The sequence below is a fragment of the Bos taurus genome, chromosome 13, assembly GCF_002263795.3.
Source record: "Bos taurus isolate L1 Dominette 01449 registration number 42190680 breed Hereford chromosome 13, ARS-UCD2.0, whole genome shotgun sequence".
Classification (NCBI taxonomy): domain Eukaryota; kingdom Metazoa; phylum Chordata; class Mammalia; order Artiodactyla; family Bovidae; genus Bos; species Bos taurus.
In genome coordinates, this window is record NC_037340.1 from 17353831 (window position 1) to 17373146 (window position 19316).

Below are 19316 nucleotides of genomic sequence, written 5' to 3' on the forward strand. Positions count from 1 at the left end.
TGATCTCACTGACAGAATCTCTTATTGAATGAATTGTAAGTGAACAGTGAAAGACAGCTGGCTGGGGAGCGGAACCTTGGCTCAGTAAGCAGGAGCAGAAATGGGGACCTCATAGTCTGGCGATCTGGGCCCCACCCCAGCGGTCCTTCAGGGTGAGTAGGCTAGGGTGAGAAGGGGGCAAGCTGGGAAAAGAAGGATGTGATTCAACCTTTGCCCCCACCCTAACCCTAGAATGTTCATCAATAAAAATGCAAACCAAGCTACTATTGTTACCGAGTGCTAGCTCTCTCTCGGAGAAGGAAATGGCAACCCACTCCAGTACTCTTGGCCTGCAAAATCCCATGGACAGAGGAGCCTGGTAGGCTACAGTCCATGGGGTTGTGAAGAGTTGGACACGACTGAGCGACTTCACTTTCACTTTTCACTTTCATGCATTGGAGAAGGAAATGGCAACCCACTCCAGTGTTCTTGCCTGGAGAATCCCAGAGACAGAGGAGCCTGGTGGGCTGCCGTCTATGGGGTCACACAGAGTCGGACACGACTGAAGCGACTTAGCAGCAGCAGCAGCAGCTCTCTCTGCTTGCTGCATGATGGGCCAAGGAATCCAAGAGATGAGGAGTTGAGGCAAGGGAGACACTTGAATGGGTAGCCAGCTGACGGAGAAGATGGCAAGCTAGTACCTCAAAATAACCATCTGATGACTGGGGGGGCTGGGCGGGCGGGGGAGGGCGGCGCCTGTATTCCAGGTTCTTTTATAGACCAGAGATCCCAGGAAATGAGGAAGCAAAATAAGAAGGCCATTAATCTTGCAAATATCTCCTAGAATGGCAAGCCTCAGGCAAGGGATGTATTAATTTCTTCCTTCCTGCCAGCCACAGGTGGACAGGGTTCTGAACAAAGGCACTTTAACAGTCAGGCAGAGAGGCAGGATACTCTGAGGCAGGCCATTCCGTATGATTATAACAACAAAAGCAACGAAAAGCAAATCAAAGAAACAGTTCCAACATGGAGTCAGAATTGGCTTTTTGCAACACTATCCCTTTAGGATGATGTCCATGGGGACTTCGCTGGTGGTCCGGTGGTTGAGAGTTCACCTGCTGATGCAAGGGACACAGGTTTGTTCCCAGGTCCATAAAGATTCCATATACCGCGGGGCAACGAAGCCTGTGCATCAGCACTATGGAGCCGGTGCTCTAGAAGGTGAGCTGAAACAGGAGAAGCCACTGCAATAAGAAGGCCAAGCACTGCAACTGCAGAGCAGCCCCTCGCTTGCCACAACTAGAGAAAGCCCATGCACAGTAACCAGAGTACACAGAAATAAATAGTAGATAAAATAAGAGTGCAGGAGAGGACTTGAGAGATAGGAAGTAACCCAGGGAGAAAGAGGTCAGAAGGAGGCAGGCAGACATATTTCACTCTCTGTGGTGCTGTTCAGGGCTGGACTGGGCTGCCTGGGAGATGGCCAATGTCTTGGTACCTGGAGACGGGAGGACCCAGGAGGTTAAGGATGAATAATCAGCAAACTTACTGAAAGGAAGAAGAGTGGACATTCAGCAACAGCCATCTGGAGGTCTAAAAACTGTGTGCAGGGTGGATGCAGCCGCAGGCAAATTCCTCTAGGGGAAGAGGGCTCTGCCTGGTTATTTTCTCCCTGGGTTATTTTTATAAGAAATTGCAATCAGGTTCACTAGAGATCCAAGAAAAACCAGATTCTGCCTCCTATGTTACATGCATTTCATACCCCTACCTTCCTCCCAGGGGTGCTAACATGAGAAATACTGAACAATATATACAGTGGAGACAAAGAATGACTCCTTAAGTGCTCAGCTTTTCAGAAAGCTTGAAGATATTAACTCATAAAGTGAATCCAAGACCTCAAAGAGGGCCACTTCCTCTATGCATCTTCTCTAGAGGCTTAAAAGTGTGAACTCTTGAGGCCCTAGGGGCCACAGACTGAAATCCAACCAGCCTGGGCCCTCCCCTCCTGACTTTTCATGGCACTGTGACTCATGCTGCCTGTAGGGCTGACATACTCAGTCCTACTTGCTCCCCCAGACCTCAGCTCTTACTGTTAGTCCCACGTGTACCTGAGTCTAGACAGGTGGAGTGCACAAGGAGCAGAGTGTCAGATGCAAAAAATGGGTTGGGAGGTTGTAACAAAGACTGATGACAACTGGACCCTGTTACCTCATTTGTTAAACTCAAAGCCAGGACTGTTTCAACAGGTGAGAGCACTTGCAGGGCCAACGGAGCAGACATGTGCCCTGGTGGAAAATCTGACTTGCTGGTGAAATGGGGGGGGGGGGATCTCTTCCTTCCAAGGTAGCCCTGGTATCCTTGTTTGGCCCAGGACAAGATCCTTCTCCATCAGATACAGAAATCAGTGACACGGCTTAACAGACCTGGCTGAACCTTCCAGTCCAATGCACTCCATCATTGCAGAAACACTTTGGCACTGTCATTACCCACAAAGTAACCCATTGCATTAAAACAGATGCATCATGAAAAATGAAAAGGCTCTGGAATCTGGCAGATCAGAGTTTGAATCTAAGCGCCACCATTTTCCTACTGAAACAAGTAAACACCTATCTGTACCAGGTTCCTGGATAAAACTCCAGCAAGGTTCTTTGCTGCCCCTTCTCCGTAATTGACCTGAAATTCACCTGCCATAAACATCCCCGTTCTGTCCCCTCAGGCAGCACGGTACCTGAGCAATCCAAGAGTCCTTCACATATTTGTAGCTGCGCTTGTGTGCCCCAGGGACCTGTCTGGGCTAAACACCCCAATTCTTCAACCACTCCTCATGTGACTTGGTTTCCTGACCCTCCACTAGCTGAGTCACTCTCGAAAGTTAACTCCAGAGCTCCACAGACCCAACTCATTCTAGGCTCTGAGTGAGGGTGAGGGGCTGGGGAAAGAGTTGTTCAGCTAGGGGTCGAAGCTTGAGACACCTAAGCCTCAACCCATGGGGGCTAGGAGAGCTCGCACGCAGAAGGTGGCCGCGGTTTCCTGGGGCCACTGAAGCCCCCGACCCTGTGGAGGCGCCCTCCAGGGCAGGCTGTGCAAGTTGTTTACACCGTGTCACACGGAACACCGCGTCCACGATCAATTTGGTACATCTTTTGGTATATGTTTCGGCCGGGCAGGAAAACGAAACGCAGACACTTGCACTGTTTACTTCCCGAAGATAAAAACACTGCACGGGATTACGCAATCTCCCCGTCCGGGCTCTTTTTAATGCCTCCCCGATCCCCTTCCTCTTCTGCGCCGCGCCCTCCCGGCCCCGCCCGAATGGCAAACCACCTGCCGCCCTAGTTCCTCTGGCGCTTTAAACAAAATACGGCCACTCCCGGGCCTTCTCGGAAAGAACCCTAGGCCGGAACATGAAACCAGGCCGCGGGAAGGCTAGGCGTGGAACTCGAACGCGGCGCCTGCCGGTACCGCGGACTGCACGCCACGCCGCGCCCACGTGCAGGACCCGTGCAGCTGAGCCGGGTGGGGCGGAGCCACGTGAACGCGGCGTGCGGCGCACCAGGGCGAGGCGGGGCGCGCGCTGATCGGTCCGTGCTCCGCGCAGGCAGCCAATCCGCGCGCCCATCCGCGCGCTCGACCCCGCCCGAACCACCGGGCCCCGCCCCGCCCCTTCCTGCCCCTCCCGCCGCCGCCGCCGCCGCCGCCGCCGCCGCCGCCGCCTCTTGTCCCGGGGTGACCTCTCCCGGGGCAGCCGGGCTCAGCTGACCTGCATGCCCATCGTCAACCCAGGGAGGGCGAGGCGGTGGCCGCTGGGGCAGGGCTCCACCTGCAGGCTCCTGCCTGGCCTCCCACGGCGGAGGCCCCGTGGACACCTGCCTTCTGCCTGCCCCTCTTTCTCCCCCAGACCCTGGGCCACCTCCATCCCCGCAGCCTGGCTCCAGGAGGTGTATCGAGGGCGGCAGAGCCTGCCACCCTAAAATATGCCTCCTGGCTTAAGGATTATTTTGAGCTGGTTATTTTAGAGAGACGGCAGAGGAAAAGTTACCCTTTTTATAAGAGAAATTCACATCAGAAGGGGTCCTGTTTATGGGAGACAGTGCTTCTTCACCGACCTTTCCTTCATTCTGAAGCCCCCAGACCCTCATCCCTTCCTTAGTTCACTGCCTGGCAGCCTTTTGAGTCTCATATCTTTGTGGGTATATGTCTGTTCATCATTTAAACATTTTTTCCTTCTATTGATCTTTTTATGAGGGGAGAGGCAATCTTCATCGAACATTTTTCTTTCATTTCCTTTCTCCTCCTTTAAATGCCTGGTAGTCCGAGCTGCATGTTGCTTATCTGCTTGTGGCCGTGGAGGAGCAGGCCTGTTGCCCAGAGGAGTTGGGAGCACTCAGACAGCAGGTGCGGGAGTGCCACACCCCATCCCCTGAACTTTACGGTAAAAATTCTGTTAAAGTAAAACACATGCATTGTGAAGTAACTGGCAGATACAGAAGGAACCGAAGTATTCTTGCTTGTGGTCTCCTTCAGACCTCCTGTCTGCAGATATTTTTTAAGGCCCCAGAAGATAGGACAATCAGCCCCCACCTGTGCACTGAATTTATGATCCACTCAATGCCATCGCTCATGGGGAATCAGATATTCAGCACAAGGAATTTTGGATACCAAATTAATAATACCAGGAGTAAAGGAGAGTGAAGATTAAAAAAAAAAAAAAAAAAGGCTCACTGTGCAGCTTCTGGGATCTTAGTTTCCTGACAGGATCAAACCCATGCCCCCTGCAGTGGAAGTATGGAGTCTTATCACTGGACTGCCAGGGAAGCCCCAAAATTAAAAAAAAAAAAAAAAGATTCCTGGGGAAAATATAAAAGGTAAATATGCAAAATTGGGAGAAAGGAAAGGAAAAGCTATCTGGTATTGGGCCAGAATGAGAGCAGTATGAATTTATATTTTTTTAAAGCATGTTTCCTAGCTCTATCCACTGAAAAGTCCCCAGAAACAATGGTAGCCCATGAGCAAAAATCAAACCAGAGCCCAGGTCTGACTTATAACCACCATCCTCCAGTGAAAGAAACCAGGGCTCTTTGGAGCAGCCGCTGATCCCAAGGCTGAGACAGGATGAAAGCACCTGGTGGTGACAGAAAAATAAAGAAGAGCTCAAAAGGCAAAGGGAACGTGTCAAAAAGACATGGCAGCTGACTTGAAAGGGTGTCTGTTAAATCTGGGGCGTTTTGAGCGTTAAAATCCATCAGGTCAGGACTGGATTCTAACACATGCGATCATCATTGTAAAAATCCTCAAATCCATGTGGATAATTTAAGAGAACATTCTTGATTTGGGGAGGAACACGCTAAAGTATTCAGGGATGAAGTGTTAAGATGTCTGCAATGAAGTCTCAAATGTTTCAACAACAACAAAACACCCTGAGACAATACACATTAAAATGCAACAACTGCTGGGGAATCCAGGCAATGCGGGTCATCCCCTGTGCTGTGCCTGCAACTTTGCTAAATGCTTAACATTTTTTAAAGTAGAAAGCGATACAGACAGAAATGGAAAACTTCCTCCAGGCAAGGAGTATCACTCATTGCTGACACATGCAATGAATGCTCGTGGACCTGAGAACTATTTTCTGAGTCATCAAACGTAAATCAAACATCTTATGTTCGTGTAGACACACAAATAAAATACACACGCAGTGAAAGGGACACGTCTGGGGCAAACGAATCCCAGGTGTTTTGTCCAACGTTCGCTGCAGAAAGGTTTCCATCTGCTCCCAGGCCGCCTTCTCAGCAGGGCGGTGTCCCCCCAGGGAGGCCCACGTGCTCAGAGGGGGCCTCTTTATAACGGACTCTGAGGAGGGCAGGTGCAGATCAAAGAGTGATGTGGACATTGATAATTAAGACGCACACGGGGTCACTGCAAAGGTCTCCTGAAACCAAAGTCCCCCCTTTGGCCAGTTGTGCTGGGACACATTTCTGCTGTCATTTAAGCATTTTATGTCTCCTTCATTACAGGAGGTCGGCCAGGCCTGTGTCATTCATTCATCACACACTTGCTGCCGTGGTTCTCAAGCCTTTGGGAGGAGACCCAGGGCGGCCTGAACTCTGTTATCTCATGTTTCAGGGCCCTCCTCTCAGGGGTTCTGATTCATTCTGCACAACCCCCCAGACACCCTGTGTGAATGGGACAGCAGGTGTCCTGGCTGGAATAACTTAGGACTTCAATCTAAGCAGCTTGAAGAGGACTGTGTCTAACTCAAACTGGTCACCCTCTGAAAAAGAGGCATTTGACTTGTTAACCAGACAGAGCAATGAAGGAGAGGTAAAGGCAGAATAAAACCTACGGAAATGCCCCTCAGAGAAGTCATCAGAGCGGTGTTACAGCATCAACAACACACGGAGGCTGAGGGGCTGCGGGCTCCCAAGCCAGGGGGCTACAAAGCCCGGAGGCTCTGGACACAGCGCTGGCTCAGCAGCCTTGTGTTCCTTCCCGTGAAGGTCAGGCTCCTCTGTGTGGACCTTCTGTGCGATCACTGTCAGGGGCTGGGAGACGATTCCATTAATAAGTTAATCAAGAAGAAAGAAAGACCCTCAAGTCAGAGAGTGATATCCTTTGAGGCCTGAAGTATTAATGTTCCTACTAATTCTTTAGTTAATTCAGTATATGGCTATCAATCATATCAGGCCCAAGGCTGGACAAGGGGACACTGCCCAGGAGCTTACGGTCCAGCTGGGGAAATGGAGTGAACACACATCATGGCACAGGAACCACTATTACCTCTGGAGAGAGAGAAAGGGCTAGATCTTGCAAAGTAAAGAATTGCTCCTAATGTCTTAGTGAATTCAACACCAATAGACGTGTAGAGACTGATCGAGATTTGAACACTTCTCGTATATATGTTACACCTCAGCTTAAAAACACATAAAATGTAAGCCAATGATAGAAAAGATTCACTTAGGTCTTGGTGTAAACCACATTTTTGTAATCACCAAAGGATCCCCAGATTAGGACAAGATGACACTTCGGAGCAGGAGAGACTGTCCTGTTTTGATTTGTCCAAGTTGCCTATATACCAGCTCTTAGTGTGACGCACACTTTGTAGAGGGGATGAAGAAGAGGGGTTAATGGAAACGGAAAGACCTTCAGGATACCCATCGAGATAACTAAATATACTACATGTATTACCAGTTAAACGTAGGAATCATTACTGTAGCCCTTTGGGGACTAAAACTCAAATGCATATTGAAGAAACCAACCCTAACAGCATGAGAGATGAAAGAGGATCATTAGAATCACACAGTGCGCTTGCTGCCAGAGATGACCCAGCCAATTCCTCCTTTTATAGAAGAGAACAAAAGTCCTGAGAGATGAAGGGACCATCAGAGGCCCCCCGACAGAGAGAGACATCACAGGACTGGAATCAAGTCCCTCCTGCCCACCCAGTATGCTCTCCCACGCCCCCTGAGGTCGCCTGGGGCACCCCCAGGCCAAGGTCCATGTCACCCCTGCCCAGAACCTGGCACCCTCGGAAGAAGCAGAAAGATGTGGCAGGCGGGCAGAAGTCCAGACGGAGACTGGAACCCAGCACCAGCCTCGGCTGTTCCTCCTGGTCATCCGTCACCTCGGCAGGGTCTGTGAAATCTTTCTTTCTTCTCATCCAGGAAGTGGAGACAAAACCTTGCTTCTTGAAGGCTGAGAAAGCAGCTGCCATGAAGGCGATGAATTCTTTTTGTTTGGTTTTTGGAACGGCTGTCTTGAGTCATAATTCACCCATTTAAAACCAAGCAACTGTAGGACTTCCCTGGTGGTCCAGTGGCTAAGCATCGAACTCCCAACTCAGGGGGCCCGGGTTCCATCCCTGGGCAGGGAACTAGATCCCCATGCCAAAACGAGGATCCCACATGCTGCGACTAAGATCCAGCGCAGCCAAATTAATTATTTAAAAAAAAAAAAAAAAGCTATAAAAGGGAATGAAGTTTTAAAAAAGCATATTGCTTAGATTTTGTGGGTTTTATTTTTTTAAAGCATCTGTATCCAATGTTTTGAGGGTTTTTTTTTTTAATAGTCATGGGCAATACTGAGTGTAGCTGTCTTCAGAGTGCAGCTCATTCAGACGGCCACAGAATACTCCACTATGGGGCTATACCAAGAATGAACTCATGCTTCTGTTCATGTGCTTTCGGGGTGTTTAAAGGGCTTCCTAACAGAGTCTCAGTGGACACCAGCTGTCCAGGAGTGTGTCTCGGTGACACACCCAAGAATGACCTGGTGACAGGATGTGTGGGTGTCCACTTTATAAGACAGCCCCAGACTGCCTCCCAGGCCCTCTGCCAGCTCACTCACCCTCCAGCAGTATGTCAGAGACCACCCTTGTGGTCCTTGTTCTACCCAGCACGCCATGCCAGCCTTCCTGTCTGTCAGCAAAGAAGGGGAAAACGGTGCCTTCCACCACGCTCTTCACCTGCATTTTCCTGAGCGGTGAAGAGGAGGAATTTCTTTTTCTCCTTCATCCCATTACACACTGGCTCATTTCTAAAAGGTTTTCCCAGGCTCTTTGGTTATTTCTAACAGCAGCCAGAGAAAGGAACACAGCCACAGAGACACACAGGCCACCCCGCTTGCCTGGCACAGCTGGTGCTCCTGGAGTGCGGATGACCGGTTTGCCGTCATGCCCCGAATTACATATTGGGAGCCATGCACAAATGAAATCTGTAGAAGTTTTATAACATGAAGAAACCAATTTCCTCTAGAGCAGCCAGTGACCACATGACCTTTCCCTGCATTCAAATGACTTTATTCAAAAAAGCTTTTATATCATCTGGGATTTGCACCAAACATGATTTCAGCTTGAAGTGGGTCCCGTGCTTCGTTCCCCATTTTTACGTCTGGGAAATGATGTCATGACATCATGACTCATGGTAAAGTGAATGCTGACTGACTCACTTTCGTGAAAAAGGGATGACATTTGAGTTTTAGGTTTTTCACGCAGAAGCCAGGCAATTTGCAGATTCAGATTCCTTTGCTGTTATTACAGCAAGTTGCTGATAACATTCTTGTTCTGATTTTCTACTGTGTCTGCTGACAGAATTGCTTTGAAACTTATCTTCCATACTTACCAGCCTGTAACCCAGGGCCATAAAAATAACTTGGATTCTATTTGTTGCTCCAATATGGAAGTTTTCAAACCTACTTCTCCAACAAGAGGGCATCCAGGGGTCATCAAGCCCAAGGCACGAGGGCTGGCGGAAGGTGGGTCAGGTATCCACCATACCAGTTTGCTTGGGATGAGGAGGCAGCTGACTCTGGGGACTGTCAATGCTAAAATGGGGATATCTCAGGGACACGGACTCGACTCTGGTCAGGGAACTAGAAGACTGGCAAAGACTCTTGAGAATCCCCTGGACAGCAAGGAGATCAAACCAGTCAATCCTAAATGAAATCAACCCGAATATTCACGGGGAGGACTGATGCTGAAGCTGAAGCTCCAATACTTTGGCTACCTGATGCGAAGAGCTGACTCATTAGAAAAAACCCTGATGCTGGGAAAGACTGAAGGCAGGAGAAGAGGGCAGCAGATAATGAGATAGTTGGATGGCATCACCAACACAATGGACTTGAATTTGAGCAAGCTCCAGGAGAGAGTGAAGGATAGGGAAGCTTGGCGTACTGCAGTCCATGGGGTTGCAGAGTCAGACACGACTACGGGACCGAACAACAGCAGGTACCGAAGATTCCAAATGCCGCAGGGCAACTAAGCCTGCGTGCCGCAACTAAAGAGTTCGTGTGCTGCAATGAAAGATCCTGCGTGACACAACTAAAATCCGATGCAGCCAAATAAATACTTTTTAAATAAAAACAACGGTCAATGCTGATTTGACTTGAAAGCCAGTTTCTTCTTACAAAAAGTGTCTGTCTGGAGATCAGCCCAGAGCAAACTGGATCTCTGCAGATGTCCGCTTGCCAAGTCCCAATCCTCCTGAATCCTCTCACGGTTACTCAGCAATCACTGAGCCCCCCAGCCCCGCTGTGACCTGCCCCCTCTGCTGACCATGCAACTGTTAACAGTAACGTGCCCAGCATGTCCACAGGTCAGCCGGGGGCAGTCGTGGGAGCCGCCCCAACTCTCTCTCCCTCCACATCCGATCCATCCATAGACCTGCCATCTCTACCTCCTGAATACATCACCTACAGTCTGGTCCCAGGAGGGCAGCCATGTGCCAGCCTGAGGGTTTTATAATATAGTTGATTTGTGCCTGCCCTCCACCAAGTCCCTCCCAGGGCCTCCCATCCCATTGCAGGGAGGAGGCCAAGGCCTTATAATGGCCTTGAGGGCCCACACCACCCACCCACCCCTTCTGAACCGTGATCCACACCCACCCTACATCAGCCCCTCCCACCTCCAAACTCAGCCCACAACAGCCGCAGGGCCTTTGCATCTACACACCCCCCTGCCAGACACTCTCCTAAGAAACCACGTGGTTCACTCCCCACTCCCTTCCGTCCCTGCTCAAATGTCCCTTCGGTGACCATCTATTGCAAACAGCAGCGCCTTCCCCGCCCATACCGCCTTCCCTCGTCTTTCTTGCATTATTTTTCTACCCAGCGCGGATACCCCGTGGACAGGCGCTGTGCTCACTGACTCGCCTGTTACCGTCTGTCTCCCCGTCAGAATGGAAGCCCACGAGGACAGGCGTCTGGCCAGTTCCCTGCTGCACCCTTGGCGCCTCACCCAGTCCTGCTCCACGAGGCAAAGGACAGACGTGTGCCGTGCAATCGAAGGACTTCTGGAGGCGACTGAAGTAAGCTCACGGGGTCGGGGTCTTCCGAGGCAGCCCATCCAGCCTCCCAGTGCGTCTCCTGCCTTTTCTCCCACGTTCCTCAGCTGTAACCCTCTCTTTCCTCGTGTTCCCCAAACATCTGTTTTCTGATGTTTCCCCAGAGAAAGGTGGCCCTTGCAGATGGATGGCTGCATGGTGGAGGCCTCCCTCCTTTGAGGCAGATGCACAAAGCCCCCCACCCTACTGAGTTTGGGAAGGTCCCTTGCACCCCCAGACCTGCCGGAGACCCTCAGTCACACCCAGAGCCCAAGCGGCAAGAAGTCTGGAGGCGCCGTGAGGGCTTCCTGGTCCCTGAGGTGCAACGAGAGCGTTCTTAGGAGTGCTGGGCTCTCCTTGTTCATGGCCTTGAAGTGGGTTTGCTGAAGCCTGACCAGCCTCCTTGTTAATGAAATGGAACTGACTGGAAATGTCACCGTGTACCTGTATGCTAAGGATGAGACTGTTTCATGAATCTTTCTGTCCAGGCATCAACCCAGTACCATTAAATCAAAATTTCTGGCACATCAGACTTTTTTAAAAAGCCCCCAGTTAACCCAAGTATGGGCTTCCATGGTGGCTCAGCTGGTAAAGAAATCCGCCTGCAATGCAGAAGACCTGGGTTCAATCCCTGGGTTGGGAAGATCCCCTGGAGGAAAGCAAAGCAACCCACTCCAGTGTTCTTGCCTGGAGAATCCCCATGGACAGAGGAACCTGGCAGGCTACTGTCCATGGGGTTGCAAAGAGTCAGATATGACTGAGCAGCTAAGCACAACCCAAGTGTGTGGCCAGAAATAAGACAGACGGTGCCCCTGGAGCCCCGTCCCCGGCCAGCACCTGCTGTCCTCGGACCGTGGTGCCAGGGGCCAGGCCTTCCTTGGGGTTCTGCTTGGGTCTGCTGCCCCTGCCGTCCTGGGGCCATGGTGCCAGGGGCCGGGCCTTCCCGGGGGTTCTGCTCGGGTCTGCTGCCCCTGCCATCCTGGGGCCGGGGTGCCAGGGGCCGGCCTTCCCCAGGGTCCTGCTCGGGTCTTTCTCCCTCTCTCTTCCTGCACCTTGCTAAGCTCCTGTCCACCCCCACGGGCTGATGGAACCTTGCTCTCCCTCTGACTGCACTGGCCCAGGTCCCCAGGCCTCTGGATGAGCCCAAGAAGCCTCAGGGGGAGGCCTCCCTGAACCCTACTCTAGGTTCAGCAGGTCAAGCCCACAGTCAAAACACCAAAGCAGTAGTCAGTCCTTGGAAAGAACACGTTTGTTCCCTCAAGAGCGTCAGTGCCCCTGCCCATCCCAGCAGGGGCAGCCAGGGCCAGACAGTCCCACACCCTCCTGTTGCTCACACATCGCCTGCCTGGCCCCTGCCCAGAGTTTCGACATGCCCCCCACCCTGGCTGGGCCCCCCTGCTCAGTCCCTGGACACAGATGCAGCCAGTATCCAGACGGGCCATCTCAGGCCAGTGGGATAAGGATGTGCTTCTCCCTGGCACCCAGGACACCTTCAGTTGCCACTCTCCTAAGACTTCAACCTGTCCCCTGGAGCTGCTGGGAGAGGCTGTCCAGGGTGCCCAGGACAGAGTCCCTGGAGGACACAGTCCAGTGGGCCCCCCCGCCCCCTGCCTCCCACAGCCCAGCTTAGCTAAAGGAGCTCCAAGGGGCAGACAGAGCAGGAAGCGTGTGTGACGAGCGTCCAAGCCGGGGGGAACATCGGTCCCTGGTCCGGAGCTGGAGCAATCTCAGGGTGCCACCTCCTTGGTTCCAAATGGTCAGCTGAGGCCGAGGGCTGTCCGCACCTCCTGGGACCCATTGGAGATCAGGAGGAAACAGGAAGGCCACCCACAAAGGAGCTGGGTACTGGGAGACAGGTGATGGCTCAGGCAGGCCTGCCCTGGGAAAACCCTGTGAAGTTCAAGGAGAGACTCATGTCCCCTGCAGGGGAGGGTTGGGGGTGGGTGGGGTGCCGGAGGCTTGGACACTTCACGGATCCACAAATCCTGAGCACATGTGAGCAATGGGCGCTTTTAGCTCCATAAGGAGAAGAAAAGAGCGTCTACCTGCATGGGGCCCCCAGGTCTGAACCCACCAAGGTGCAGACCACACAGGCGCACAGCATCAGGTGCTGTTGTTAAGGACCTACTGTTTCACCCAGAAGCATAAAAAAATAGGGACCATTGTCAGAATCACGTGTGTCTGCCTTGCTTACATTTATGGCTTGGTGTTGTCCTTCTTTTAGATTACACATGGGAGCATGGCCGTAAATCTTTCAGTGATCAGGGAATCTGACAGTCTTACCTCGGCTCTACAACTGCTTACCGCAGAGGAAAATGGAGTTTTGGACAAACTAACCAGGCACAAGGATTTATGGAGCACTTGCAACTACGTGGCTGGATAGAAGTATGAGATCCAGACCCTCCCCAAATCGAGGGCAAGCAAACTGAGCACAAGTAGGCATCTGCAAGAGCCCAATCTGCACAGAATAGATGGAAAACAGGGCAGAGAAGACTTGAACTTGAGCAGGGCCTTAAGGCAGGACCAGAAGCCTATGTGTATCCACGTGTGTGGATGGTACATCTCCCCCTCCCCAACCCAGGAGGGGGCGGTTAGCTCTCCCAGGGGAGCAGATGCAGGCACGGAGCCCAGATGTGGGAGCCTGGGGGTCCTGGGGGCCACCACGGGATGCTGAGGACATGGACCACAGCAGAGGACATGCTTTAAGGGAACAGGAAAGCATTAGAGGGGCACAGCTCAGGGGTCGAAGGCCTAGGAGGACAAAGCAGAGGATCCTGTGGGAACAGAGGCCCTTAAGGAAACGAGATGGCCCGGCCTGGCTGGCAGGTGCTTCTCTGGGGCAGAGTCTCTGAGATGGAGCCTCCTGCCCAGCAAGCTGCCCCGGACCCAGAGGAGGAGAGCGCCCCACGACATGGCCTGCCTGCACCAGGGCAGAGGGTGGTGCTGGCCCAGCACCAGAGCACTGGGGCTGATGGAGGGACGAGGGACCAGCCCAGCCTTCTGGAGGGTAGAGCCAGGGTCTGCTTTCTGCAATCCTATTGGGAGAGAAAGGAAGGAGAGGGCCTCAGCTTGGGTCCAAAAACCCACTGCCCGCAGCTCACCTGCAGGAACCCCTCAGGGGCCGCCTCTCCTGTGATGGTGGCACTGGTCCATGCCTCCACTCCCAGCAGGGGCCGGGGCGGCTCCCTGGGCAGCTGTAGCCAATCATCTGGCCAGACCAGGGCACTGAGTCCTGCCCCTGACAGGTGTGCCCTCGGGGCCATGGGAGAGACAAGAACACGACTTGCCTCCACATGCAGCCCCATGCCCTCCTCGGGCCTCCCTCAAGGACTCAGAAGATTCAGGCATCTAAGTTTCTCTCTGCTCCTGTCTAATGTGGAAAACGCTGCTGGTCCATAACTGCAGACTTTTCACGCTGTGCAGTCTCAGCCTGATGCACAAAGTACCAAACACATCCCTGCCTAGCCTACCATCGCGGGCAGAGCTGGAAAGGCAAAGCCTCGGTCCGGCTCTGCTCAGTGCCTGAGCTGACTGCTGCATACAGAGCCTCTGTCCTTCACCCTTGCAGTGGACGGAACAGTCCTGGGGTGGTTGAGAGGGTAAGTGCACACAGGCAGAGCTCTCACCCCAGGACTGGAAGGTGCTCCCTAAGTGTGAGTTTGGTTTCTCACTGTTATTATCAGAAACTCACCCCTCTCTCCCCTTCCCTTCTGAAGGTGGGATGTGCAGGAACACCTAGGACTCCACCATCTAAAGACATTTTTCCAGCTTCTCCACCTGAGAGAGTCCCAAGAATTTGGTCCAAGCCCCAGACTCGGAATGGAGCACCCCTCCACCCCCTAGAAAATCACCATCCAGCCTGGCTTCAAAGTCCTCCAGAGGGGGACATGCCAGGTTCACAGGTTTAATCGCCCGATTCACCACCTAAGTTTTGGGTTAGGCTCCTTCACTCATTCATTCTTTAGATCGAGCGTCTGCTGTGCGCCAGGCACGCTGGAGGTTCTCTACCTGCAGTCACACCCCCCGGGCGTGATCCACCTGCCGTGATGGGTTCCCACCTAAGTTTTTGCCACCCACTTTGTTCTCACGATTTTCCCCGATGGTCCACATCAGGGTGTTTCATTGTCACTCTAGCCCATCTCAAGATTCCAGCAGTTCAACCAAGGGTCCCACTCTGTTCCCCCAAAACAGCCACCGGCACCCTGGAGCCACCAAGGAGAGAGGCCAGGGCGGGTGTGAACATGGTGAACAGCATGAACATGGTGCTGGCATGTCATCCCCTCAGCCGGCAGGGAAGGTCATCGAAGGTTTCTGCCCGCCACCCCAGCCCCACCGTTCACCCCATTCGGGCTACATGGTTCCTGCTGCTGTCATCACGGCAGGTGGATCACGCCCCGGGGGGTGTAACTGCAGGTAGAGAACCTCCAGCATGCCTGGCACACAGCAGACACTCAATCTAAAGAATGAATGAGTGAAGGAGCACATGAATGAGCAAGCAAGCAAGAGGTGTGCAGTCACAGAACTCTGTCCGCATTACATTCAGTGCCATCGATCGAGCCCCTCCAGAGGCAAGGCACAGGCTGAGAACCAAAGCCTGAGTGGCTATCTGTTTGTCGCCCCAGACCCACTGCCAGGAAGGGCAAGGCCAGGTCCCAGCAGGTTCGGGTCCCCACAAGTTGACCCGCATGCACACAACGAGCTTCCTGGCCCTCTGCTGCCAATGCCCTAGGGTCAGAGAGAGGGAGCGGCAAGTGGTCTCTGCAGGGTCACGAGCCACCAGCATCCTCCAGAGAGGGGCAGGCCCCATCCAGCCACCAGCTCCAGTGACTGCTGGACCTTCAGCGCCCCCGTCCTGGGGTGGGACTGCCGGGGCTTCTGTAATACCCACCGTGGTTCTTCTCTCCCCTATCCTGCACCTTTGTAATAGGACCTTCACTAAGCTCTTCTCAGCTTGCCTGGAATGAGCGGGTCAAGTGCTTCCTGCCAGGCCCTGACCCAGCTGGTCCCTGAATCTGTCTTGCAAGACACAGAAACACAGCCTAGGAGACACAGCGGTCAGTTAGCCTTCTGGATGTGAGCCACAAAGGAGCCCTCCATCTGGCTTCTCGTTGTTTTGCAGGGAGAGAAGCAAAGTCTTTTCATTGCCCATCTTTTTAGTTATTTTAAAAAAATAATTAATAGATTCAGATTCAAATTCTTTGAAGTATGAATGAGTGAAGATGCTCAGTCGTGTCTGACTCTTTGCAACCCTATAGGCTGTAGCCTGCCAGGCTCCTCCGTCCATGGGATTTTCCAGACAAGAATACTGGAGGGGGTTGTCATTTCCCAGGGATTTCCCAGGGATTGAACTCAGGTCTCCGTCACTGCGGGCAGACTCTACCATTTGAGTCACCAAAGAATCTCCCCTTTAAAGTATGAAAGAGTATGTATGTATGTATATATATATATATATATATATACACACACACTGAAGTCTCAGTATATATACCATGCATATATTGTGTGTATATGTATATATATAGAAATCTCTAGCCCCGAGATGTTTCCCAGGATGGAGTGCCGCAGCCCTTCTCACAGGCTGACCTTTCCACCTCCTGACAGGTCCAGATGTCTCATCACCGAACTGGACTGAACGTACCTGGTCTGGCCCTAATTTCCACTCACTGTGTTTATTTCTCAACAGGAGGTCCCAACCCAGTCAAGTGGAGAAGTTCTGCTTGGCCTGCAAGCCCGCCGGAGCCCTGCCCTGGCTCACAGCAAAGCTGAAAAAGCCACAAGGGCCATCTCTCACACCCTGGACCCTTCAGGAATCAGCATTCATGGAACAGAGGGGCAGGGTTCGCCTGTCCAGGCAGCAACATTCTTCTCTTCGGACTAGGGAGAAAAGTCAAAACACCGTGGGCAGCGTGAGGACAGAGGTCTGCTGTGACTTAACGAGGCTGTCACAGAGGGAAACCTCCACACGTGAACATCAGCTCAGCTGCCCAGGGACCTACTCCTTCTTGGCAAGGCTGGCTCCCTCCCAGTGAATGGCGGCTGTGCCTCCCAGGAGTCTGCCTCCAGAGACCACACGGACGCAGTAGATAAATGACCATTCACGCTGCAGCAACATGAGGTCAGGTGGGGACTCTGGGGAGTGCCCAGAGGCATGGCAGCCCCGTTATATGGAATAATGGAGCCATTGAAGCCAGCCACTTTGGGACCATGCGCCATCAGCATCAGCCAAGGACCTGACTGAACCCTCAGTCCCCGCACTGAGCTGCCACCTACCTTCTCAACATCCCCACAGGCCGGCATGCAGACCGTGCCCCTTCACAACCAGGACCTCACAGTGGCACCATAGCAACCTCCGTTTAAGGGACAAAGGCCAACAGGGTAATCGGGGCAACCCTAGCATTAATCTGACGATGAATCGAGATGATGAGAGAAGTGTAGAGACGGCCAGAAAGGTGGGTAGAGGCAGCGGGAGGAAGCCACGCAGCCAGTCCTCAGTCCCCAGGTGTTCGAGAGGGAGTCGCTGGCCTGGGTCACTGGTACCCAGGTGGGCGTGGGGAAGCCTTGGGTCCGAGTGACAGTGGGTCCCCGAGCCCTTGCCAACAGAAATACAAAAATCAGGAGTCAATCAGACTGCTCTGTTTGGAAAGTAAACCGAGTCTCCTCCATCCATCCATCAAGGCGCCAACCTGAGGATGGCGCATCCTGGCCCAGCTCTGCAGCGCCCTGGGCACAGCAGGGCCTCATCACCCCGCCAGGAAAATGGGCCATGGGAGTAGCTGGGGCTTTTCTGCAGAGGAACAGGGCCTGAAGGTGGGCCCGGTGGGAAGCTCCGTGCAGGCTGCCGGGCACAGGGAGGCAGATCTTGCCTGGTAGGCGGGCCGCTCCTCTGCCAGCTGCCCCGCGCGCCTCTCACCAGTCCCACACGTCCCAGCTGACGCGCTCCTACTGCGGATGAAGAAACCGAGACTCCGGTCGGCTAAATGACTTCCCGAGAGTCCGAGGGTAAGTAGAAAAGGCCGGAGGCAGGACTCCCACTCGGATCTGCTTTCACACCTGCGTGCTCCCCCGCCTGTCTCTCCGGGAGGCTCGGACGGCAACCAGAGCGCGCCGCCGGGACCCCACGCTGCGAGCCTCTCGCCACCTCTGGCCGCCATAGAACACTCCCTCCCAAATCTTCAGCCCGCCGGGAGAACCCGATTCCACCTGCATCTCAGAACTTGCTGCGGCGCGATCGGGGTTGGTCCAAGTACCGCGACCCACGCTCTGCGCGCGGCCTCCGCCGCGCACGCTGCACACCGGCTCGGGCACGTCGGTGTGAGCCCACAGGGTGGCCGGAGGCGGCGACGCGGGGTCGGAGGAGCCGCGCGGAAAGAGAGGGGCATTACGGGACCGGCGGGCACACCGAGAAGCCCGGGTGCCCGAGCCCTACCGGCCTCCCCGAGCACCTGGCCGCTCAGGTCTCCCGCCCAGGCCCGAGCGCGCTCCGCGGGGACCCCGCCTACCTTTTCGGAAGGGCATCGCGGAGAAGTGCTCCCGGGACACTGAGGCCGAGCGACGTCCGAGTGCCAGCCCCGTGGCTCGGGGGCGCCTGCGGGCGCCGGGTGTCGGGCGAGGGAGGGGAAAGGGACATATTTGGGCAAAGGCCGGCGCGTCACCGGCGGAGGGAGGAACCGCGGCGGAGCGGGAAGCGCGGCCCCAGGGCGGGCCTCGCGGAAACCGTTTAACCCTTGCGCTCCCGGCCGGCCGGCGGCGCCGGCGGTCTCCCAGCTACTGCCGGGGCCCGAGTCCCGAACTCCCCGACGCTGGCCTGCCTCTCCTGACGCATCTGAGCGGAAACTCCTGATCGGGAACAAAATCTACTCCCTTATCAAAGCCTTCGGGCTGCTCGGGGGGCTTCATCCCTGGAAGTGTTGGGAGAACTTTATTGGATTTTAATCTTTTTGTCCTCAGGCCCAGGATATGGCTCCAACGCTGGCTGAACTGATTTGAAATTAAATGAGGGCTGGAGGGAGCAGCCACACACACACAGCTCAATAAGTATGTTAAAAAATAATGATGGTAGTGGGACTTACGGAACTGTAACCCAGAGAATTGGGGGAGGGGCGTTGCCCCTCACGTTACTGGTTTGCTTGCGAGACCAGCACCTGAGAAAATGCTTTATAATGTGATGGACTCAAAAAGCCTCGAAGGCAGGTCATCCTTCCAGTCAAGTAGGAGTTAATTCCTGTGACAAGTGCTATTTCACGTTACAGTTTGAAGATGTTAGCATAATCTCCTGATCTAATATTTAAAGCATCCATGCAAATAGCAGTTGGCATTTCTATGTAGTGAAAACTACCAACCAGGTGAGGTGGAAAAGTCAAAGCCAGTAGTGTGGTTTTAAAAATTTTTTTTCTTAATCAGAATCTGAACCATTACTGCTTAACAGTCCTAACTACCTCCTCACCCCCCCCCCCCACCTCCCCCCCAACCTCCCCCCCCCCACCTCCCCCCCAACCTCCCCCCGCCCCCCCCCCCCACCGCACCCTG

General features: G+C 53.6%; 1 protein-coding gene across 3 annotated transcripts in view; it reads right to left on the bottom strand.

Annotated features, from left to right (window-relative positions):
• Positions 1-18360, bottom strand: part of PFKFB3 (6-phosphofructo-2-kinase/fructose-2,6-biphosphatase 3) — a 273450-nt gene extending 255090 nt beyond the window's left edge. For 2 of the 3 annotated variants that reach the window (XM_025000351.2, XM_059892423.1), the window contains exon 1: positions 18290-18360. In XM_025000351.2, coding sequence (XP_024856119.2) covers positions 18290-18305 — 16 coding nt within the window. In that variant the 5' untranslated portion in view covers positions 18306-18360. Of the gene's footprint in view, positions 1-1528 lie in introns of all 3 variants that reach the window. The other variant, XM_025000348.2, reaches the window with a different exon arrangement.
• Between the last annotated feature and the right edge of the window lie 956 nt (positions 18361-19316).